The 25,958-nt window shown below is 37.5% G+C and overlaps 1 protein-coding gene across 3 annotated transcripts in view; it reads right to left on the bottom strand.

Annotated features, from left to right (window-relative positions):
* USP6NL (USP6 N-terminal like) overlaps positions 1-25,958 on the bottom strand; it is a 115,379-nt gene that overhangs the window by 16,595 nt on the left and 72,826 nt on the right. For all 3 annotated transcript variants that reach the window (XM_071424109.1, XM_071424107.1, XM_071424108.1), the window contains 9 exons: positions 25,066-25,105; positions 20,226-20,306; positions 11,298-11,405; positions 9,285-9,394; positions 7,038-7,086; positions 5,247-5,367; positions 2,053-2,147; positions 328-393; positions 141-240 (listed from right to left, as the gene is read on the bottom strand). In XM_071424109.1, the coding sequence (XP_071280210.1) occupies positions 141-240; positions 328-393; positions 2,053-2,147; positions 5,247-5,367; positions 7,038-7,086; positions 9,285-9,394; positions 11,298-11,405; positions 20,226-20,306; positions 25,066-25,105 (770 nt within the window). The remainder of the gene's footprint in view (positions 1-140; positions 241-327; positions 394-2,052; positions 2,148-5,246; positions 5,368-7,037; positions 7,087-9,284; positions 9,395-11,297; positions 11,406-20,225; positions 20,307-25,065; positions 25,106-25,958) is intronic.

Below are 25,958 nucleotides of genomic sequence, written 5' to 3'. Positions count from 1 at the left end.
TGAAAAATATCTGTCAGAAGCAGCATAAGGCACGTGGGAAACTAAGATTTTTACACATTAAGGTCAAACTACAGAAAATGAGAACAAAACTAGCTGAACCTCTGTTCAGGTTTCAAAGGTTTGACAGATTTCTTTCTTACTTCTGTGCAGTTTCAGAATTGTGTAAGACATAGCAGTGAGAATCCTCTCTCCTTCAAGTATGTAGATATCCCATATCCTGAGGCTTAATGTAAAGGGAGTCTGCAATGACAGAATCAGGCAATGCTGTGAAAACAGTCTGCCCCAAGTCACAATTAAAAACAGCAACAGAAAGAAAAACATACTCACACGATCAAGAAAACACTGGAAAAACCACTTGGTTGTGTAAAAGCTGGTGGGCATATCCTGGGAGTCCTGCAAACAACACAGAAGTTGAAAAATACTTTCAAAAATCCAAGTAATACCTTGCACTCTCCATGAAAAAACATTTTCCCCTTGAGGCTAATGTACTCAATAGTCACCATAAATAATTAATTTTACTATATAAGACACTGTTACTTCAATCCAACAGAGGCAAATTCTGGTTTTTATAGCTTTTCTTCATTAATTTCACCACCTGAAGAACATGCACTTGGAGGTGCTGAAGTATTAATGCATCCTAGACTTTTATCATGTTCTTGGGACAGAGGATAAAATCCTCTCTCAAAAAAAATCAATCAGTATTCTGGAGCAACCCAAGTTCAGGCACTGGGTCCATTTAAGTCTTTCATGCCTCTGTAGCAAGGCTGAAAGGACTTCCTTACAAAAATACATATCCACCAGAAATTATTGGAAAACAATCAAATTCTTTGACCAGTGGGCCTCAAACAGGATGTAGGTTGATAAGGAATTTTATTTCTTGATTAAGGGGCCTGATTTCCCCTAGAGCACAGATAATCCATCAGGTATGACACCCATGCAAAGATTGGTAAAGCTTCTCTGCATCTCTGTGGAGCTCTTCAAAGTCCTTTGCAAAGTAAGAAGAAAAGCCAAAGTAAAATAGAAAAGCTAAGAAATCTTGACTTTTAACTGGGGGATAACATCAGATTCTATGCTTATCAGATTCAGCTTTGCCAAAAATTAAGCACCAAATTTGAGAACTTTGTTATACAAACACTGAATAAACATTGGGCCAAGTCCCTTTGGTTTATGTGCAGGCTTTACTTTTGTCTTTCAGGGGGTAACATTGGCTCATTTTAGTGACACACTCACAGGAAGAGATGAGGAAAATGATGTTGCTGCAAGTGAGCATCTCTTCCACTACCTTTTAAGAACTGGAGATGGATTCTGGCAGCACCAATATACTGTAAAATGAAATTCTTGATGCCTACTGGAAGGGCATTTTTCTCCCATTAGAAAAATAGTTTACATCTTAGAATAAATATTAAATATTTAGCCAATATTTAAGAAAAGGCATATTATTTTCTATTTAAAAGCAATAAAATAAATAAAACTCAACATGTAGCTTCATGAAAATGGAAGTATTTTAAATGGACCCTTAACACCTCTTATAAAGGTTTTTTAAAATATCTATTCTATATCTATATCTATTCTATATATTCTATATATCTATTTATAATAGTATAAATATTCTACTCTAAATATTCTATTTTTTCAATAGAAATTTAAACTGGTTGGTCCTGAAGTCAACTCTGTCCATAGATGAACCAACCACAAGCTAAACATAGAAAAAGCCCCTGATAAAATGTTCTAGCATCAGTTTGTTTACAGAAGCTCACACAAGGCCAAATAGAAGAATCACACATTGTCCTTAACTCAGAGGTCCAAAGTAAGACAGACACCCAAATTAATCATTCTTAGGATATAATTTTATCATAACTTTGTCAAGATGCACCATAACTTTGTCTATAACAAAAACAACAACACTTCTGCCTTTTAAAACTTCACATTTTCTCCTAAATAAGTTTGGGAATAAGTTTGCTTATTCTTGATCTAGTGGGTTCACCTGAACTGAAACAAGGTAAATTGAAAGCTGTAAATTTGCATGGCTTGCATAGTGAAATAAATACTTACCAAATGCTCCTTAAGTTTGGACAAAAATTTCTTCAGAATTTTGTCATGATGTTCCTGAAACCTCATCAGTTTTGGAAAACCAGGAATAAAAAAACCTAAGAAAAGAAGTTGGCCACTTAACAGGTGTTTGTACTATAAAATGATATTAAAAAAGCCATTAAGGCTCCAAGAACATTATCCTTCTATAAGACCACTGGATCTGAACAGATATTCATAACAATATTTTGATGTCTCTATGCACATACTCCAGCCTAAATAGCTACAATCAATACATTCCCTTAGTGACAAATATTACATCAGAATGACAAATGACAGCAGATCCATCAGTCCTACATTAGTCAAACCAATATAAGATCATGTGGAAACCACATTTATAATTATTCTTTAAAAGAAAACCAAAACAAAGAATCACAACCCTCACCCACTAAAATTGAAATTATATATAATTATACTATTATTATAGTTTGCCCATGAAGGAAGGGCAAACAGCATAGGTATCTACTAGAACTGTCTGCATTGAAGAAAAGACCCTAAAAAAGACAAGAGGGATATTCTAGCAAGACAAATACCATGATTATATCCTATAAGCAAAGACTGTGAGCTCACACAACTGAAACAGAGAGCATTAAAAAACTCATCGAATTGTTTTAGTGATTACACATGGAAAACTCTTAAGTCCCCCTTCCAGCTGAGGTATCAGCAGAGTTGAAGTTAAAAAAACCTCCAATATATTCTAAGCAGTATGAAAACTGGAAGAAAAGTACAGACCCATAGCAGCCATGCAACTTAAAAAAAAAAAAAATAAAGAGTGACTAAAGTCCCAAACCAAAAAGCAAAGTCTTTCTAGTTCCAATTGTGCAATTCAGTGCACAGTCACTAAGACACAAGACTTAAAACCTCAAATTCACACAAGTTTAGTATTTCACGGATACAAATGCAAATTCTACAATACTTAAATGTCAGGTTGCATATTAGGAAATTTCAATAACACAGGCAAGGCATTTGGTTTTTTCCTTACTGTAAACAGTGACTACATCAAAGCTAATTAGCCATCAACAATAACAATAAAGGTTCTTTTTCCATGAAAGGTTGCTCTTTTACATTTACATACACCAACTCATTATCCTGAATTTTTAGGACTATAGAAAGATCAATGGAAAGAGCTTCCAAAAAAGCAGATCATTTTCAGGGTCAGATGTCTGTATTTTATCATCTAGAGACTTTACATCTTCCATACAATATGAAATACCAGAAAGGACAAATTTATCTCCTGATTTCAAGTAGTTTTATACTAAAAATTAGTCTGGCTAAAGGGCTGCACCCAAAAAGTATTCCAGGTTGCTGTATCACAGATAAAACTGAAAAAAACCATGAAAAACCTTGTCTGTGGGGAGGAGCTTTTAACCATCCTAATCCTGCCAATAAGATTCTAATTGAATTTCTTAGCCCACCCCCATGATTTCCACAGGCAGGTGCCCATTTCAGAGAACTATCTGATGCTCAGTGCCATCAAGTGCACCTATACAAGTTTTTCGTCATGGATTTTCTCAATTTGGAATTGAAATTCCTTAAGCTTTAAAGACAGTGCTTTAAGCTACTTTCCCCAAAGAAGAACATAGAAAGTGCAAACTGTAATATAACATCAGTTAAGTCGGTTTCTTGAGTTTAAAGTACCCTTTCCCAGTTTTAAGTTTCCTTTCCAGAATCTACAGTGATATTTGCAGATGCACAGTGACATTTAAAACAGATAAACTCAAGGAATCACAGGAAATCCAGGTTGGACAGGACTTCTGGAGATTATGTGGTCCAACCTGCTGAAAGCAGAACCTTAGACTCATTGGCAACATTTAAAAAATGATAAATTGGGAACATATGAGTTTTAATTAAAGTTTTATCAACGAATATAAATGCACACCTGCCTAACAGGCACTCCAAAACAGTTTCAGTGTGTATAATAAAGCTGTGATACAATGCTTCATATGCTCTGTGGAGAAGCTCCTCAAGCCTTGGGCTACTCAAATCTCCCTCTTTTCTCCCCCATCACTTGACAGGTGTGTGACAGGAGTAAAGGAGGGAAGGAGGGAGCAAGCAACTCATCTGCCTGTGTTCATCCTCTAGTTTATCATGCACATGATTTGGTAAATAAGGACCTGATTTTGACTTGCCCCAAAGTAAGAATTTTCTGTGAGCTTTGAGCTCAATATTCTATATGGCTTCAGTTACACAGTTTTGGAATATTATGAAATCTATAGATTTTTTTTGTAAGATGCTTTTAGTCTGTGTTATCATTGTGTAAAGCTCCAAGAAAATCTTTTGACATTTGATGAACTCAAAATTTCATTTATGACACTGACATCAGATCACACTTTTTCCCTCCCCCAAGTCAATAGCTCTGCAGAACTGTAAACAGCAAAATAAAAAACTATGCCTTTGTTTTGGGGGTGGAGAACATCCAGGAACAATGAAAAGCACAGGAAGGAAGATAACACAGAATGAGAAATTCTTCAGCAGGGAAAAGCAGCTAGAACTTGTTGGAAATTTGCTAAAAAGCCCAAGTTCTGGATGACATTTACTTTTGCAGGCTTCCAAGAAGCACAGCTTTTCTAAATCACCAGAACTGCAACATCACAAATGATTTGGAATTTCTGGACTTGTTCCATACCAATAGGCATGCAATATGCATAGATCATAGTAAATCTGGCATGGAAAGAGAGAACCACCAATAACACAAGAGCATGAGAGCAGGAAATTCTGTGTGAGGTACAGATAAAACTGAGAAGCCTGAAGTTCATGCCTAGACACAAGTCCATTTTTTTACTGTAGATTCCTGTCCTGCCAAACGATAGCACAGCTGCAATATTACTTTACACATTCTGTATTAGGCTTCCACTACTATTTTATTACTATATAGATGTCTACATAACTAGTTTTCAATTGGTTACATTCCCTGAGAGAATAAGAGAAGAGGAAACCATCTGATTTTCATTAAGAACTATTTGAAAGATATCACATATAAAAACCATTACTCTCTTATGGATGAGAGCTCCAGTAACATCCAATACCTCCCCCCAAGTATAAAGCTCTCATTATGTTTTATTTTTGACCAATCAGAACAGAACAGTTTCATTTTCAAATAATTTACAGCTTAAATAGGACAGGTTGAAACCTAAATACACTGACAGGAAACTCCATACCATGCATAGCATGCTTTGGACCAGAGAGAAGTTTCACCAAGGCCCAGAAGGCATCTTCTTCATTCATGAACATCAGGAGCAAAGCTGTGATCTGGCTCATTCCCTGACAGTATCCAACTTCCTGGAAATCATACAGTGGAAATATTAAAATGCTGGAAAAAGAAGCCTCACAGCCATGAGCTTTTAGCTTTTCCTTGAGTTAGTGGAGGAAAGATGATGCCTGTCCTGACAGCAAAGCTTCCCACCAAAAACACTTCATATTTAAACATTAAAAATATTGATAGATTGAAGGGATGATGCACAACCCTCCAACTGAAAAGTAACCTGGAAGTATTGATTGCTCATTAGAATTCACTATTGATAAACAAAATCCTTGGTCAGTACTAATATTTTCTAGTTACTGTATCACCTTTTTGTCCAATGGATGCATTTCTCATTTAGTTGTAATTTGGGGGGTTTTATGGAGGGTGAGAGTACCTGGCTTTATTCTTGTTTACCGTCAGGACACCATCTGATAAACACAGGATTTTTTAACAGTGACCTGTAACTTGCTCAAGTTTAGCAGCCCAATAGCAAGCAATTGTAATAAACCCAAACAAAAAATTTATTGTTCCAAAACTGAACTTGAGTACTTCCTCTGCTATTAATTTAGGATTTTATGGCAGGAACCAGCTGGCACTATCATTCAGCTGCAAAGATAACCCCATCAATAATGTATTTGTAAGGACAATTACTTAATTGTAGAGTAAATTTTTTCAGGTTTACAAGTTCTTAGCACAACTTTGTTCTAGAGATAAAACCAAAGCATAAGAACTGCTACACATTAAGAGAAAAAATACAACAAGAAGTGCAAAATAAAAACTTCAAAAATACAACAAGAAGTGCAAAATAAAAACTTCACCATAATATTCACATCATTACACTTTGATGATTGATTTTAAACATAATTATTCATGCAACTTGAAAATACCAGTCCAATATTTTATATGAGGTAGAAAAGGTCAGACAGAAAGGTTACATTTCCTAGAACTTTGAAAAAATCCAAACCAACCAGTATTTAATTCAAGTAACTTTAATTCAAGTAGCTTTAATTTCTCTTTCCTCTTCTAAAGTTAACATATTTTATATTGACTTATGGGGAGTTGCTGATGGATATAAAATGGAAGATGTACAGAAATGCTCAAAATGGGCCCAAGGAATGAGGGAACAGTTAAACCACAGTTAAATGTGGACATGAAGGCATTTCTTTTTCTTCTATTTTTAGCACAGTCAAAAGACATTACCAAATACATAAGCTTCTAACCCTTATGATACAGTCTGGGAACCCCACTCTAATAAATCCCATTCAGGACTGCAGCCAAGATCAAGCACTTATGTAAAGATGCAACCTTTTAAACTAATTCCAATTTTTTTTTAACCTTTCAGGTTATGAAATACACCTGTGGACTCCAACATGCATCTTTCTGCAGTATTTTCCTCCCCATCATTCAAATGAAAGGGAGGCAGATAACATAATGGGGGAAATATCAATCACATAAAACACCAGCAGCACAGCACAAATTCATTATTATTACAAATTGTAAGCATAGTTCAGTCTGTCCAATAAAACTCATAATTCAGATGCTTTATTTTAACTTCAGCTCAAAATATGTCAACAAATAATTTTTTTCTATGTACTTCTAAAGGTCTCTGAAATGTTTGTTGGTTTTTTTTAGGGAGAAAGAGATGCAAGTTATTATCCTAGAGCACATTTAGAGAAACCAGATTGAAGTGTGAAGGAACACAGCTTACCGTATTATATATGGAATATGCAGCTAAAATATGGAACAAAGATTGTTGCCTGGAGAAATAAGAGCAGAAAATGAAAAAACTATAGCATTATCTTTTGTAAAAACAGAAAAACATAGAAGTAGTGAACTGCATTTTGGAAACATGTTTTCCCAATTTAACTTGTCTAGCACTAAAGAACAGGATAAACCACATTTGACAACAATAAGTGATTCTGATTTCAAGCCTATTTTGTAATTAGCACCTTTATAATGTTTTACACGTTGAAATGTTTCAAAAGGTATCAATATACTTTAGAAGAGAGCAGTGACACATCATCACTTTTACAGACAGGTAAAGTGAAACATTGCACGGGTGACATTTCAAACACTGATTTATTCTGAATGCCAAAATTTAAACTCCCCAAACTTGTTTTCTGTGCTTGCAGAACAGCTGTTAGTGATTCCAAACAGAGATGTAGAAGTGAAGATGTGAAATACACAAAGCAGCCACAAAGGTGTCTTAATCTTGGCACTGAAATTAAAGTCTGCTCTAGTGACTGCTACTGTCAAACTAAAGAAAAACAATATTAACTCTGGCTCAGCAGCCTGTGCTCAGCCCTCTGTTGATCTCTGGGTACTTACTTCAGAGCTAGAAGTACAAAAAGCTTTGTAGAAGCCCCTTGCTCTCTGCAAAACAGTCTAACTTGTGAAGGTAGCCAGACAAAAAGCCCCAAACCAGCCAGCACCACTCTGCTCTTTCCAAGGTGTATATGAAACAATGGTGCAGGGCTCTCATAATCAACTTTTAAACTCACAGCTACTCTTTGTCACCTGTTCAGGAGAGAATCTGGATACCTGAATGCTTACTTTCATCTACAAGTAAAACTGCTCAAATTTAACAACAGAGTTTTGCACGTTGCCCTTTTTCTGAAATTTTCTCCGTTACTAATCAATGAATGGAAAGAGATATTAGCAGGCTAAATAAAAGAAAGTATAAGCCAGAAGGTGCTTATTTTCATTTAGGAAGAGGATTTATACTTGGAGAATTTTATCAAAACACCTGCATGGGTGGCATTTTGGTTCACCCTCTTGCAGCACTGAAGTTTAGCCATTCTTCAGTAACCAAAGAAAAGTGTAACAAGGTACTAGCCATTAATCTGGAGCCTCATTTTACAATGACAAACTGACAGGTCCCCAGTGAGCACAGGAACCTCCTGCATCCTCAGCTGACCACATGAACTGAGCATAGGAGCTCAATCTCATTCACAGTTCCCTACACAGAATAACAGTGATTTCAGCATTATTTACACTAGATGGTAGCACTGAAGACCTGTAAAAGAATGAACCTTCAAAGACATACAGTCTTCTTAAAAGCCAAACAAGCAATTGACTCACCCAGGGGACTTTATTTCATTGCTATGTGAAATGATTTCTGAATTTTTCATCGAGGCATTGCTGGAAATGCATAATATATGTACAGTAATCCTGAGATCTGTTCCAAGTGTGAAATTGCTTTAGGCAGCCAAAAGCTTTCCTGTGGACTCTGAGGGCATGGTTACAACAGCCACAGGGACTGGAGCTGGCTCTGCTTGTGTTAACCCCAAACTGAAGAGGCAACGAGCTCCTGTTGACATCTAAAATGTGTGCACAGAACACAGAGAGGCCCGAGCAGCACAGTCACTGCCAGCCCTGGATCAGAACTGCACTGGCTGCATGGAGCCATCTCAGCCTGGGAGTCCCTGCTCTGTGCTCCTTCCTTACTGCCTTCAAAGAAATTCCCCTGACTCAGGATTTTTCCACAAAATATCCAGAATAATAATGTAAGAAAATATTTCTTTTATTATCACATTAAAGCCCACAGCTCTGAGTACCACTTTTTGAGAACAGCAGACTACCATAAAATCTGCCTTGGCAAGAAAAGGAGATTAAAAACTGAACTAATACAGAGACAGAAGGGGAAAAATACCCTCTTCTTCTCAGCAGGGTGCTGATGCTGCAAGCAAGCAACAATACTGATGTTTGCATCCCCACTTTTTTCACTATTAAGCATTTTTAAAGATGACAGCTGCCTAATATTCCTCCTCTAGTGGCAGCAAAAAAATATAACGAAACAAAACATTTTGAAGAAATCCAAAAGCATTATGGCCTATAGTTGTAAATAAATGCTCACTTACAAAAATACTGTTTTATTTGGTACTGAATTAGATAATGGGAGAATACAAAATCCAAAGGAAGGCTAAAATCTCTGGGGAGAGGGAAGGTGACTTACTTGACACCGTATCTGTCCCGGAACATGATGTTGTCTCTGTACGTGCGGTTCACATCGAGGTCAATTTGCCGAATATCTGGTGAACACCCTCGTGCTTGACACTTCAATTTCTGGGAGTACAGTAAAGAACAGAGGTTTAAAATTGTGAACTCTAAAAGAGCAGAAACCTGCTTGACTGTACAGCTGAGTTGAATTAACTGCCATCATGGGATTTAAAACAAGACAGAATAGCAACTCACAAGAGTAACACTTTCAACTTCCAAAAGAAGCATGTACATGTACAAATTCTATGAGTCAGAAACAGCCACAGAGTAAAGATGCAGAAAGACCCATCCCATAATACACATTTTTTGGACACATCATTCACAACTCATATTTCAGACTGCTTCAGCATTTTAAATTTCTTATTGTCATTTCTGAGGCAGGCACAGCACTAGAGAAAGAAAATTAATTTTGCTACTCAGAAACAAGAACCTGAGATGCAAATGCTCTAGACTAGGCTTTAAGGAAATGATTTAGTGTGGTTTTCATACTTCTCCTGTCTTTTTCTCTAGCAGAAGTAATAGCTACATAGCTGCCAGTTATTATCTAAATACAGATAATGGACATTTCTCTAGTAATTTCCTCTGTCTTTCTGTTCTACTCTAATTTAGCTGTAGAATATGTCTACTTTAGCACTTGCTTTAGTGTTTTATAATTAAATCCATTTTTGTAATTGAGTACTTATGAAACCTGCACAGGTTTAGACTGACACCTTATTTTTTGCACTTACAATAATTTTCTCTTGACTTTCATTCATTTTCACTCTCACTTCTGTCAGTAAATCTGAGTTTGCAAGACCCTGGATTCAAAATGCTATTTTTAAAACATTACTTCTGACTATTAGAGAATACCACAGACAAGCAAAAGGCAAAACTCTACAGACTCTGGTTGCAAGAATACAAGAATAAAGTAAAAAATGATAATAACAAAGGAATCAAACAGGGAACAATAACATGCATCAAGTCTGTTGAACACAACCAGAAGCTTTAGGCACATGAGGAATTGTAAGTCTTTGAACCAACACAACACTAACCACAAGCTCAGCTATGTGCACCTTTCAGTACAACTTAAACTGAACACCCAGAATGATTTGTCCCCCAGACAGACAGAAAAGCAGCAAAGGGAAAATTTCTAGTTTTAAACACCTGTGATATGATGGAATACAGGAAAAGAAGCACCCTAAGCCCTTGCAATCTCTCATACGTGAAAGAACAGAAAGGTACCAAAAGTTTGAGAAACAGGAAGGACAGAAGGTTAAGAACTGAAATTTCCCCTGCAAAGAGAACTGAAAGAAGCTATTTGACCTACAATAAATGTTTATTATCCTTCTGACTTTAGGGTGTGCAGTTTGTAAGTGACACTTGCAGTGAGCAGTGTTAGTGTCACTTCAGGAAATAGGAAAATAGAGAGCAGCAAGATGAGTATATCACAAACAAATCAGATAATGATGGAAGAAACCCTTTCTACCTCTGTATCTGAACTACAAACATTTCTTTGTTTTGCATCGAGCATTAGATGACATTAATAATTCCTGAAGATTATTTCACCTATTTTTAAATGCTTCTAACTTTACTTGGCATTCTTTCTCTCAACTACATTATTCAGCATAACCTGTTTTACCTCCTTTGGATCTCTCACTGGTCTTATTGAGGATTTAAAATATAATAGTCAGAAAAAGCAGCCTGTTAGACTAAAGAGCAGGAAATATGAGGAAGGTAACAGACACCAAAGTTTAGATAACATCAATACCAACACCCATCTTCTTTCATAAGAATCCTCATCTACTGAGACTCAACCTCACTCAGCTCTTGAATACACAGCCTTTTTCCTAGCTAAAACAAGTAATAGGGTGCATTGTAATTTCTAATTAATTTTTTTTAACATTGCATAACAGCAAAGGCTTAATAAAGCCTCTAGTTTTAGTATCTGATATTTTTAAATTAATATTAAGTAGAAATTCTACAAACTCACATTATAAAAGTCTTTCATTTCTTCTTTCATCTTCGGAACATCAAGCAACAAAGACCAGACTTGCCCTCTCAACTGCAGTGGGATCCCTTTATAAATTCTCCTATGAAACTGCAAAAAAAGAAAAGAAGGTAAAAATGCAGCCCAATTTACAATGCTCTGAATAAAAGGAATAGTGATGCACAACGTGCTGAAGAGGAAAATGGAATTACACCAAGCATCCTAGGAAAGGGATGACCTGCTGGGGACAAAGGGCTCCAGTGTACTTTGAACAACCAGCAGTGCCATTTGGGACCTCTTGGCAGAATCCAGAGGCACAGGGACAAAACAGACACATGGGCCAAACCATCCCAGGTGATGCTTTCAAGCCAGGACTCTTGCATATAGGAAGGTATATCCAAATTTTATCACCTTTGCTCAGCAAATTTTGTAATTTAGATCCCAAAAATCAGATTCTTAGCAACACTATTTCAGGATAAGCTACAAATAGCTCACTGTAATTACAGTCTATAAATAGAAATAGCAAAAAAGCAAGCAGCAAAATCACAAAGCTCTAAAAATTATCAGTAAAAACCCAAAAGCAGAACTGATTTCTGAATTCTTCTAAAACTGCAACAGTATGCTCAAATGTATGTGTGCAAGGAAACAAACCTTTTGTGAGACCACAAAAAACCAGAATGTGCCATTTCTAAAGCTAACAGATCTCAAATTCTATTTCTAAACTAATAATCAATCTCCTACATGCATATTAAAACATTTGCAAAAACAACAACAAAAGAACACAAAAAGGTGTTATCCTCTTTTGAAGACATATCTAAGACAAGGAAAATTAAAAAGCAACTCTGACACAGAAAATGAACCTTTCTGAAATTATGTTTTTACCATTATTTTAATGATTACACAGGGAGACAATTAGGTTCAAAAGAGAACAAATCACATACAACCACTCTCCAATTTTTTCTTCATGTTTATCCCACAATGGAAGTTAGACCTTAAAAATTTCAGTTGACAAAACTACCACTTCCTTTAAACATTTTTATAAAAGTTATGTCTGCAGTAAGAAATATTTTAAAAGCAATGTCCTCCTCAAAGACAGGACTGTTTTTCTTTTCACATATTTCACATCTCCAGTTTTGGGAAATTAATGAACCCCTCACTGCAGTGTATTTCCAACCCTGCTGCCATTTGGAGTATATCAGCTCTTTAAAGGTGTCTTTAATGCCAGCAAGGATTTGTGTCTGGATTGCAGAATTTCTAACTCTTGCACAAGTAAGGTTATGAGTTTCTTTCCTTGTTCCTTTTTCAAATGAAAAACATAAACTTGTATAAGATACAACAGCCATCCTGGAGGCTGCCCACAAAAAAAATGTTGTGCTTCATGAAGAAAACTTTGCTGCATTAATACCAAGAATGCTAAAGCAGCAACACTTGCAGTGTGAGCACAGCTGTGCCTGTAGAGTTTTTTCTGTAAAGATGAAGAACAACATACAGAGCTCCAAAGCAGCCTTCTCTACAGATGGATACCCTGAGCTCAGGTCACACAGGATTTCAGTGTGTGCCAAGCCAGACACAAAGGTACCTGCTTGTGAGAGAGAAGAAAATCAGTCTTTTGAAAGCCAAACCCCCCAACTGCAGAGAAGTCATCATAGGAAGAGATTAGCCTGTCTACTGGAAAGCAGAATGAGCCAAATTTGCAATATCTTCTCTGGATATCTGGAAGAAAACTATGGAAAAAACATGCAGTGATCTATGTCCTCAGTGACAGGTAGTTTTATTCCTCAGACCCATGTGCAGCAACAGAGTACCTTCACAACAAATATTTTTGTCAGCTAATTATCATTTTTTAACTAATTTTCAAATGTCTCCAAGAACAAAAGGTTATTAATGAAGACAACTGGTTGAAAAATAAATTCTCAAGACTACTGTTGTTGTATAAATTAGTATTTTGGGATAAGGTTGGGTAGATGTAAAAGGCCAGAAATAAGCCTTTATAATAATAGCTCCTTATCCAAACAGAAGTAAAACAATTCAAACCATCCATCCAAACTGAGGAGCTGGTCAGGGTTTTCTGGAAAATAAAACTGAAGGAGAAGAATCTCTAGTTTCAGAGGAGTCCATGGCATTTACAATTTTCCCATCTTCTGCACTGCCTAGATTGAAACAGCCAAATGCTAGAAGAGCCCTTAAAGCAGTAAGTAAAAACTGACAGAGAGAACTGTGGAAGCGCTTTTCACAGAGAAGTCTGAAAAGTGAGTTGCAAACATAACTTTATAAAGAGCAGAAAGGACAGAGAGGTGAACAGTTTCATCAGCCAACTACAGCTATGCCAAAAAAAAACCAAAATAACAGGAGGAAAGCAAACATTTTTAGTAGCTAAGTTCTGAATTGTTGCACTACCAGGCAGAATAAACCCAAATAACATTTACAGTTTCCTGCAAACCATTTTAGATCTGTGTTCAACTGACTCTGCTGCTCCATCTATTCATTTATTGAGGCAGAGAAAAAGCTCTCAGTCATCCCAAGTCATTACCAGATGCTGCCTACAGACTCATCAGAACACAAGACCAAAGACCTTCACCACCTGATACAGAGGAGAGAAATGTCACTCAGTCTGGCATGGGCTCCAGGACATGAGTGACAAACAGGAACATGGAAACAAGTGTGAAAATGTCATATCCAATGGAAAACCAAGAGGAGTGGCTGATACACCAAGGCTCCAGGACATGAGTGACAAACAGGAACATGGAAACAAGTGTGAAAATGTCATATCCAATGGAAAACTGAGAGGAGTGGCTGATACACCAAGAGGGTTGTGCTGCCACCCAGAGTGATGGTAACAAGCTGGAGAAATGGGCTGCCAGGAACCTCCCAGAGTTCAACAAGGAGAGGTGCAAAGTCCTGCACCTGGGAAGGAACAACCCCAGGCACCAGAACATTCCAGGGGTCACCAGGCAGAAAACAGCTCAGAAGAAAAGGACCTGGGGGCCCTGGTGGACACCAAGCTGAGCAGGAGCTGGGGCATGTGTCCTTGAAGCAAAGATGACCAGTGGTATCCTGGGCTGCACCAGACAAAAGCATTCCCAGCAGGCTGAGGGAGGGGATCCTTTCCCTCTGCTCATCACAGTGAGTCCAGTTTGTCACATTCACATTCTCTGAAAAATCCCTTCACCCAGGATTTTTCTCCTGGGAAGCTGAAAAGCCTCAGAGAAAAGGAAAACAATTCTTATCTCATTTGCTTCTCCTGTGTTGTGCTCACATGTGGAATGTGTTTGGAGATTGTTTACCCACAGGTGATTGTTCCATTGGATTCTGCTGTGAGCTGTTTTCACTCATTGGCCAATCAGGGCCAAGCTGTGTTGGGACTCTGGAAAGAGTCAGGAGTTTTCATTATTATCTTTTTAGCCTTCTGCAAGTATCCTTTCTGTATTCTTTAGTATAGTATAGTTTAGTATTCTATATTTATATTCTATATTCTATATATTTAGTATTCTTATATAATATAGTACTGTAAAATAATCAATTAGCCTTCTGAGAACATGGAGTCAGATTCATCATTCCTTCCTGCCACAGGGATCCCTGCAGATACAATACCAGTTCTCAACACAACACAGACATGGACACATTGCAAAGGGCTACAGAGATGATGAAACTTCACCACCTCTGCCATGAGGAGAGGCTGAGAGGGCTGGGACTGTTTAGCCAGGAGCAAAGAAGGCTCAGGGGGATCTTATCAATTTCTCTGTAGCACCACCCTGAAGGGAGAGTGCAAAAAGGACAGAGCCAGGCTCTGTTCAGTGGTGCCCACTCACACAACCAGAGGCAATGGGCACAAACTGAAACACTGGAGATTCCCTTTGAACATCAGGAAACATTTTTTCACTGTGAGGGTGACAGAGCACTGGCATAGGTGACCCAGTCAGGTTGTGGTGTCTCCAGCCCTGGAAACCTCAAAAGCCATCAGGACCTTGTTCTGGGCAGCTTGAGCAGGTGCAGGACCAGGTGACCTCCAGAGGCCCCTTCCAAGCCCAAGCTGTCTGTGACCCTGTGCAATGCTGCAGTTCTGTGAAAATGACACAGCTGTGCTGCATCTTGGGGAGTGGGGGGGAACTCACACACACTTTACTGCAGAATAATTTCTGATAATCATTCAATCACCAAACAGTTAAAGAAAATATAAATGAGCACACTGATTATTAGCTAGCTGAATGTCTTTACCATATGCACCATGCTAGTGCCCTCTGCTGTCTTTTATGTCCTTATGTAATACCAGGTACAACATCTGCTGAGAAATGCTGCTTGTATCTGTATACTTGCAGAACTCTCATCTACTTTCCTGCTCCCTCTGAATTATTTTTTATAATAATTTATAATTTATAATTATATATTAAATATATTTATATTTTATTCTATTATTATTTATTTATTTTATATTATATAAATATATATTAAATATAATTATATATTAAATAATAATTTATAATTAAAATTTATAATAATTATTTAAATAAATTATAATTATTTTTATTATAATAATTATTATCATAATTAAAACAGAAAGTAGAAAATTCAGGAAGTTACTTTTTTCTTCTGCTTCTGGGAAGATGAAATACTGAGTAACTTTAAATAATTTGTGCAGATTAAGGCTTTCATAAGATAATCATTCAAAATAAAGCACAAATACATAAACTCAGAGTTCAGATAAAAAGACACATCTATGAAAACATTCATCATTCAAAGAATGGGGTTATGGGATCTGGGATGTTCCCATCAGCACAGGACATAGAAAAAAGAAAGTGATCCTCAATGTATATAATTATGTAAACACAGAATACATAAAAATACAGGTTTAAAATCTGTAGCACATCTAAGCTATTCAGACAAGGACAGCAGTCAAACTCCTGAAATTATTAATAAGATTGTTGATCCTGAAGTAGGTAGGAGAAACTGACACTAAATGAGGCCCCATCACATGGGAATTCAAAGGAGCTTCTCATGCAAAAACAAACTGGACTATAAATACACTCAATATACAGAATGAACTAAAATCCTTATAAAGCAAGAAAACAACAAAAAAAATTAGCTATCATCTCAATGAAGGCCATAAAGTCCAACATGCAAAAAAAACCTGGAAAACAAACAACCTCCCCTTCCTTGCCTGGCCCCCATCTCTCCAGGTCACAAACCCAGCCGGTTTCTGGAAAGAGAAATGAGGCCACTGTCACACAGCACTGGCCTGAAGAGTGGCAACTGGCCTCATTGCTCCTGCAAGATATAAAGTTGGTTTTCTTGAAAATAAAACTTTCTCAGCTGTCAGGCAGAGCTGCACAAGTAGCAAAGGGACTCTGCCACCTCAAAAAGAATCCGTGATGAGAAGCGTAAGAATTAAAATCTGAAGTCTCAGAAGAAAGTATATTTATAATGAAAAGAAAATATATTTATAAAGGCTGCTGCCTTTAGAGGTTCTTCAGCTTCTGTAGGTTGCAAAAAAGGAAGAAAAAGTGCAAACAGAAGAGTTGCCCCATCTCATTCAAAAATCTCAGGAATGCAAAGAGGGTTCTTCATTAAGGCTCTGTGTTCAGACTCCAAACGAACTGGAGACCTGATTATTGCACTGTGTGTGAATGCCAGAACAGCTGGAAATGGCAGCTACCCTGATTGTTTCTCTTCTTCCTTTCCCCTTCAATTTAGGCAACTTCAATCACAGATAGATGAAGGCAGACAGGGAAAGACAGCAATACTTTGGTGGAAATACTCAAATGGGAATACAACATATAACAGTTTTATTTAATCTTTCCTGAAAGTTATGATCATACTAAGCCAGGAAGGATTTACTATCTGTGGGTGGTTGATTGTACCCTGAACTACTAAGCAGCAGAATACAAATAGGAAATAAAAGCACAAACAGAGAAGGACCATGCTGAAACACAAACTTTGCTGCTCTGTGACACTTCCTGCATAAGAAATGACTGATGGGGAGATGAAAGCTTTATTTTGACAAATATCAATCAAGCAAAGACACAAGGGCAGTTACACACTTCACAGTGGTATCTGTAAGGACCATGACAACTCCACTGAAAGAGATGCCTAAATAACCACACAGGAATCAAGGAGTTTTATACACAAAGAGCAAGTCAGATAAAATCACCAGGAGGCCTTTATGAATGAACAGGAGTGCCTGGACAATCTCAAACAGAAAAAGGAAGCCTATGGGGAAGACAGAAGGACAGGCAGTTTGCAGGAATACAGAGAGATTGTCCAAGCAGCCAGGGATCAGTTAGAGAACTGAAGCCCTGGGGAGATCAAATCTGGCCAAGGACATTAAGGCAACAAGAAAACCTCCCACACAAGGAAGAAATTCTCCTCTGTGAGGGTGGTGAGACCATGGCACAGGCTCCCAGAGAAGCTGTGGCTGCCCCATCCCAGCAAGGGTCCAAGGCCAGGTCGGATGGGGCTCTGAGGAAGATGGTGCAGTGGAAGGTGACCCTGCTCATGGCAGGGGGCTGGAACTTGATGATCAATAAGGTCCCCTCCACCCCAGGCCATTCCATGACTCTGTGACTCTACACTGTTATGGAGCTGTACATGGGCTCACTTTATTACATCACACTCCACTACTTCTCAACTACTACCCAAACACGGTAGAGCCTGGCACATTTCTGGTCTCAATATGACAATTCTTCCACCTTTTTCCAGTTCCTCATGGGCATTCATTCCTAATCTCTGTTCCCCACACCATCTTTTTTACAAGGTTTAGCACGAGAGTTCTAATGGGAAAACAGTGTCAAGTTTCCAGATGCTTCATCTATTTCTTCTTTCTATCTATCTATTCTTATATATATATATATATATATATATATATATATATATATATATATATATATATATATATATTCTTCAGCAGTCAAGACCAGGAGAAGATGTCAAGTGAAGCAGCCTATAGGCAGCTCTGCAAGAGCACTGAATGAGAATTGTGGTTTGCAATTAGGCATATGACAGTTTGGGATAATGGAATCAAATATATGGATTCATTTACAGTATGTGTACAGTATGAACAGATTCCTTCAAGGCAAAGCTCTCTTAGCTGTATATTATGAAGGCTCATCACAAACAGGCTGTCCAAAGTCCTGTATTTTGTACATACCTGCTGTATACCTGGGATCATCACTTGCTCTGAGTCTCCATTCCTAGCTACTTAAGAGCACAATCATGTCTCAAATGTGCCATTTTCCAAAACCAAGCCATCAGTACAATTATAATCTATAATCCTATAACACTGTTAATTTTGCTGTTGCTGCACTGTCTCCTTCAGTGCTGTTTCTAAAGAACACTCATTTCAGGAGCAGCCTGACTGCACAGAAACCATGGCAGTGTCAGGTGATGTGAGTCTTGTAACACACAGGCTGTTCATTTTCTTTAGCAATTTGTTCCTCTAACATTAACCACTTTATCCAGTCAAGTAAAGACAGAAAACAAGACTCAGGAACTGTTCCTGCAACTACTCCTTCCATGCTTCAAGAATGTGAGCTTGGAAAGCTGGTGCATTCTTCCAACACACTTCCAGATAACAATTGCCTTTAATTGTGAGTTTTGCACAGCTCTGAGAACATGGCCAGGCCTTCCATAAAGAGCAGTGACAAATAATGTCTGACTTTCCACTGGATGCTCAGGAGAAGGAGTCAGCTGATTCTTTATTGTGTATCTTCTGGTTCACTCAGCACATAAGAGGTGAGATAGCATAAAGAAAACACCCTTGTTTTTTAAACCTCGTGTGCTTCACTAGAGTTCCACAATGAGTGAAAATTTTTCCTAGCCTCAAGGGAAGTCCATCCCTTTATGAACATATTGAATTATTTTGGCCTCTATTTATAGTTCAGCCTATAATTTGTTACATGAACTGAAACTCTTTCTGCTCAGCTGATCTGCCAGACCTTCTGCATGCCTGGTGAAGAGAGGATTATTTATTTAAGTCACTGTCTCGTGGACTGATGTCACCAATGGCTGAAGAGCACAGCCACTGCTGCTTACATGACACGTGGTTATTGGGTTACCTGAAAGGTCATATTTAACATTCTCTTTGCAAATAAAGCAGCTGTTATGGAATTTTTTTATTGTCCCTTTGACTTGGGAACATACTTGATCTTAAAATCTCCTTACTGCCACCTTAACAAAACAAAGAAACAAAGTCACAACAGTTAAGACTCCTAATGTCTTCTCCCAGAGAAAATGGCAGGACAAAAGGTAGGATTATAAGAAAAACTTTGGGAACAAGTAATTATTTTTAATGCATTCACATCATATTTTAAGGAAATGGACTTTCTAGATTCTGACCTATACCAACAGAAGCCCCAACAGAAAAGGCAAAGACAGCTTGTGTTAATCTGTCTTGTGTTAAAACAGCTTAACACAAGTCTTAAGCTGTGTTGAAGAGTAGAAGGAATCTGAATTTGGGATTCTGTGCCATTATCCACCATACAGCCAGAAGAGCAGCTATGAAAACCCTCCCAGAGCCCAGTGCTGGGGATACAGCCTCTCCAGCAAATTTTTTTCCAGCTGAAATTCTTCCATGATTTTAAGATGACCAAGACTACAATTGCAGCAAATAAAATGCTCACATGAAATCCCCACCTAGCTTTTAAATCAAGTAGAAGTATTTAGCACCTAAGGGCACACCTGACATGACCCACTCTGTCCACAGATTATTCTGCACACATGAACATAATTCCTTCCATTTGACCACCAATTCTGTTGGGTAATTACTGTTGGGTTATTAGGTATTACTGCATTTTGGAAGAACAAAAGACTTTATTCTTTCAGTGTGGGGTTTGGTTTTTTTTCAGGTATCAAACACAGGCAATCTAATTTCAGGGTATGCATTCTTTCAGGGTATGCATTCTTTCTTTCAGCCAATGACAAAAGCATACAGAATTTTACCTTTTCACTATTCTTGTATTTTTCCCAGCTTTTCAGCATCTTAAGCCATTTTGTAGTTCTTTCAATTTCAAGGTTCTTTTGCTGAAAAGAAATCAGAAATTTTTAGTATCTCCAAAACAAATGCATTTAAAGTTACCTATGTTTTTTTAAAAAGAACAAGTTTAACAGAGCATTATGAATTTTTTATTCAGTCATGTGAGAACAGCAAAGAGTTCATTTCATCAGTTCATTTAAAACATCCAAAAAGACAGCCAACCAAAAACCAAGCAGAAACTCTTATTTTCGGCACTATGGATGAGTTGTATTTTATAAGAAGAGGTTAAGTTAAGCTCTTCTTATAAGAGGTTAAGTTAACCTCTTCTTATTTTATAAGAAGAGGTTAAGTACAAGATTTCTAGAAGTTTCTTTTTTACATATTTGGCAAGTTACAAAAAAAAAAAAAAAAACCACAAAAAACAACAACAAATAAAACTTCCATTTGTCTTTATACTCAGTTTTCAGGCAAATAATTTCTGCTGCAAGCTACTTAAAAGTTAGTTGTTTCTGAAAGGATCTTCTTTCCCCAGACTTGCCCTAAACATCATTAGTTTCTGTTTGCAAGTGATCACACAAACCATCCCTTCTTAAAAGGCACACAGTTAAAATGAACAAAAGCAAATGCATGCAAGAGTGACAGTGCAGGAGCAGAACTGGGAATAAAGCTTTAATTTTTAGATATTAAAAGCTAGAAATCCTAGTCATAATTTTCCTCCTGAAGAATTCAGGCACATTTTCACCTGAATTACCCTGTAACTTAACATCAAGGATTTCTTCTGAAGATCTATTATCTTAAATTTTATTACTGACAAGAATATTTCAGTAACAAGGTGACAGAATGAGAATCCAAATCGAAACAAACCCCATTTTCTCAAAATAAATAGTTACATTGAGTAGTCTAGCAAATAAAGCCCTACTACCTTAGAGAGTGCCCTTCTGTCTCTGAAAATATTGCTAGAGCTGATATCAGCTTCTCAAATCTGGGGACCAAACAAGCACTTGGAATGAGCCATCTTAGCCCAGGAATTTCAAGGCACTTTGGCACCACACTGCCAAAAATCTGTATTTTGTTAGCTCCACTGATAAGACTTGTAGCACTTATTTTTACAGCTCAGTTTTACATTCTGCAAAGTATCTCTGATTATACTACAAAGTTAATAGTTAGCTGGGTGTTGTTACATGTTTTTAATGACACTGTTTCAACTCTCATAAAGCTTTGGAGCAGAAGATCCAGACTGAAAAGCAAAAAAATGAATGTGTGTGGCTACTGCTTTCTCTTCAGAGTTGAGTATAAAAAAAGTATTTAGTTTTATTGCAAAGGACAGCCCCTCTACCTCCAGCTTCAAATTCAGGGATTAATAAAGACAGGAAGGATATTCATATGGTTAGTGATTCAATCTGGTAACAATGTAAAAGTTTAATTTTAAAGCTCCACAGGATACTGAAAAGTTATAAATATTTTCATTAAGTATTTATAAAGTCAATTGCATCCAAAATGTTGGGGGGGAATATAAAAGAAAATTACTACTTATAGTCCCAATAGAATCCTAATTTTACTTCTAGCTTTTACCCATCAGAATTTGTACATTCTTTCTTGGCTACCAATGCAATACAATGGGCTTCTTTAACTTGCTGAACTTCTTTAATCCAGGAGCCCAAAGCCTTGCATTTGTAGAAGTATAACTTGATGAGGTTTAGATCCACCCTAACTATGTATGATAGGTCCACAAAATGTCCTGGAAAGAAGCTGGTTTGGATTTTTAAATTATTTTTTGTTTGAATTCAAATTCTGTAAGCCTGACACAAGTATAAAAATGTGATGGGGAAAAGAAGTGCCTCTACTCTCAACCTTACCTAAGTACTCATGTTGCAATCAACTGCCCACATTCCTCTTCAGGTTCTGGCTGTATTGGGCAATATCCCAAATTAAATATCTCAAATAAAAGCCTTTTATATTTTTTAAAAAAGACATTTCTTAAGACTTTTTAGAGGGGAAGGCTAGAAAAACTATTGTTTCTAAGATATCATAACATTGTTTCTGATTCTCCTTCATACTTGCAACCCCTTTAAGGAATCAGCATTTCCAACATCTCTTAAAGCAGCTGTTCTTTAGGCATAGTTTTTATTCCTGCAGGAATAACAGGAAGTCAGGAAAGGTCTCTGCCCTCAATAGGTTGTTCATGTAATTGGTAAGAAAAATAAAACCCTATTTGCTTCCACGGTCTTTTTGTTTGTATGTTTGATCTCCTTTCAAGATTTTTGGTCTTTTGAGCCAGAAGCTCACTTCAATTGTATGTTTGTTCAAGCTTTTATGTCTTTGTGTCAATTTACCCATTCTCAAGTGATGCTACTGTAGTCAAAATAGCAATTATTTTGGTGTTCAGTTCTTGAAAACTTTTAGCTATTTCTTTCCCTGTCTGAATTATGTTCACTTTTATGTCTAACAGGTACAACACTGAAAACACAGACAGATCTGAGGCAGCTCATGGCAGAGCAGAGGGATGCTGCTACTGCTCTTTCAGACAAGTTCCATGTAGTTGTCACCAAAAAAAAAAAAGAAACAAAATCCATTTATCTGTCTTCTGAGTACATTTTACACTTTGAAGCATTTTTGCCATTGGGAGTAACAGAATCCCTAATTGAAGCAGAGCTGGTTTCTACTCTCATGTCAGTAAACAATGCACTGGTGAAAGCACAAAATAATGGAAGTGCCAAGCATCCCTCCCGTGTGCAGCACTCCACCCTCCTGGAGAGCACACGTGCCAGGGGCTGAGCTTAAAGCAAAGCTTCAGCAGAAACCTCCCCAGAACCTGCTGAACTGCTCCCCAGAGAATTTATAATCAAGTAAACCAATGACAAAACCTAACTGAAAATTACTTACAAAACATTTCACAGAACTTCAAAATCAGAGTCAAACCCAGACTCCAGATTTCCTGAGGTCAGTTCTCTGTCTCCTTTCCTCCCCTTGTCTTATCTCAGATGTGCTGGATTATTCATGTCAAGGTTAAGTAGTTCATAATGTAGGACAATGATTTGATGCATTTGAGGCATCAAATGTGCAGCAAAGTAATGAAGCACCAAAATGAGTAATGATTTCTGTTAATGCAGAGTAAAGGTATTATGACCAAAAATACACACACACAAATACACAGAAATCCCAGCCTAAGAGGTTTTTGGTATCTGAAGAACAGATTCCAAATTCACAAGGGTATCAACCTTTTACATAAGTTGCCAATTATATGAAAACTTAAGTTAGGAATATTTTTTAAAATTTACAAGGCAAGAGGAAAGCCTAAACAGTTCTGCTGAGTGACTTAAAAAGGCATTGTGCAGAAAGCTTTTAATCTTAGCCTACAATAACATAACACAGTAATCCTTATGGACGGTGTCTTGAAAATTGCAGATTCTGACAGGAGCCAGATAAAGCTCAGACCAGCAGAGGTCAGGATACCATAAGGAGTGTAACCAGAAGTCTAATGCAGGAGCATCACTGGATGATTATTAAAACACACTAGACTTGCAATTCAACACTGACTCCATAAATACAGTTTCTTTGCTGACACTTAAGAGACAGCACAAACAGAATTTAGGACAGAAAACTAAGACACTATTTCCCTCAAATAATTTAAGGCTAACTACAAAGGCACAGTGAATCAGAATTCAAAACACATCTAGCACAGTAGCTGCAAGCTGCCTAGTACTTCTGCTCAGAGACTCACCTCCCCTGCTGTGTCCTTCTGATGGAAATGAAATTATACATACACTCACTGTGTTATTAAATGTAATGAAACATGGCAGGAAAAGGCAACTATTTCAGGCTGTGTATGCAAAACCACACATGAACCAAGGCAAAACAAAAGAGACTTACAAGTTCTACACTTTCACAGTAAGCATCTCTTACTAGCTTCAGTATATAATTGAAGCACAAAATAATTAATTTTCAGAAGCACTGCTGTTCTTAACACTTAAAGAGCTGAGCTGCCTTGAAATAAGTCATTCCATCCTTTTTCCATGTATTCTAGTGATTTGTGCAGCCAAGAGGGCTAACTTAAACTTACAACTTTAAATACTTAATCTTGACTTTTCTGATTTCATTTGGTCTTGGAGGTAACAACAGACCTGACCAAAGGGAAATACCAACAGTAACTAGGCCCAGACAAGCAGAAACTCAGTTCCCCATTATTTTTTTCACATTCTCAACACATCAGTTGTCAAATTACTTCTTCTCCAGAACCCTCCAGCAGCAGAAAGAATTTTGGACCAGGACCTGCAGCAGCTGCCAAGAGGACCTGCACATCTGAAATACTTCCAGCCCAGCAACTCAGCATTACAAGGGAGCCACCACACCACGGTGGCAGCAGGATATTTGTCACCATTTCCCAAAGCAGCAGAGCAGCCCAGGCTCCTCAGGACACACCTGGGTGTCAGTGTCACCACCTCACACACATCATCCATCCCCCTGCACAGCTGATGGCAGCTCCAGGCACAGGAGCACAGCTTTCACTATTTCAGGGCAGGGCTGACTGTGAGCTCTTGAGTAGCTCCATTTCCTTCACATAATGGGAGAGGAATATTCACTCTCACTGACAGGAGCAAATGTAAAAACAAGTGGGCCCCCAGGGATCTGTGGGTGAGTTAATGTGGCCTCAAGGACACAGCTCTTGAGGGACTTAGAATGTGCTTCTCTGGAAATGCAAATCACTAAAAAGCTTCATCAATTCATTTCACAATGATTTATATCTTTAAAAGCTGTAAATCTGTAAATGTTTACTTACTAGTAAAACCTGGAGGACAGTGGACTTACCTTTTCTATCACTGCATCATGGACAGGAAGCTCCTCTGGACTGAAAACAAAGATAAAGTTTAGATCAGTCTTGATTGCTCTTGGCACAAAATCATTTCTGTATAGGCTCTTACAAGTCAGCACTTACACCAGCAATTTGTAGTAACAACTGAACAAGAATTCTAAACTGTAAAGAACTTATATTTTAAGTACAGAACTAGGATTTTAAATCAAAATAGTTGCATAACTTAAGAAAAACATTGCATAGCTTAAGAAAACTTTTTTTCTTCTATAAAAGCACTCTGTGTTGTACTACTGCACTGAAATCCAAATTATTTTTGTTTTGTTTTCTTTGATCATACTATTGTTAGCTGATTTACCAACAAAATAAAAAAAGCTTCCTCCTTTACTACTGTGCTCAAGAAAAGGCACTGAGACTTTGCTTGACCTAGGAGAGTTAACTCACAGGTTCTCAAAACTACAAATCTCACTCTAAGTAACAAGCAGGAAGTAGCAGGAAAAAATTAGTTTTGTTACTAGGTACCTAATTAATACTAAAATTTAAGTCTTCTCACTTCTTACCCTAAGCCTAAAAAGGCAGCTTAGGAATTGAAAGCTTTGACCTGATAAATCTTCAGACTTTCCATTCCTTTCATTTCATTCTGAGGCCTCTGACTTCTGTTTTTCTTAGCAAAGAAATTTGTGCTTTTCCTCTCAAAAGCAACTGGAGCACCTAGATGCCAAGAGAGCCTGCCTTCCCCTGCAGCTTCTGAAAACACAGCAGCTCAATTGTAACAAGCAACTCCCTTCTGCTCTTGAGGTCAGATAAATAACACACCCAACAAAACCATGGTTAAAAGGGACTAAAACACAGGAAACACGTTAAATACTTTTAAAAGTTCCTACTGAGTCTT

This window comes from Agelaius tricolor, unplaced genomic scaffold (genome assembly GCF_023055355.1).
Source record: "Agelaius tricolor isolate 1412-34295 unplaced genomic scaffold, bAgeTri1.0.p SCAF_3, whole genome shotgun sequence".
Lineage (NCBI taxonomy): Eukaryota > Metazoa > Chordata > Aves > Passeriformes > Icteridae > Agelaius > Agelaius tricolor.
This window is presented reverse-complemented; position numbering and strand designations above follow the sequence as displayed.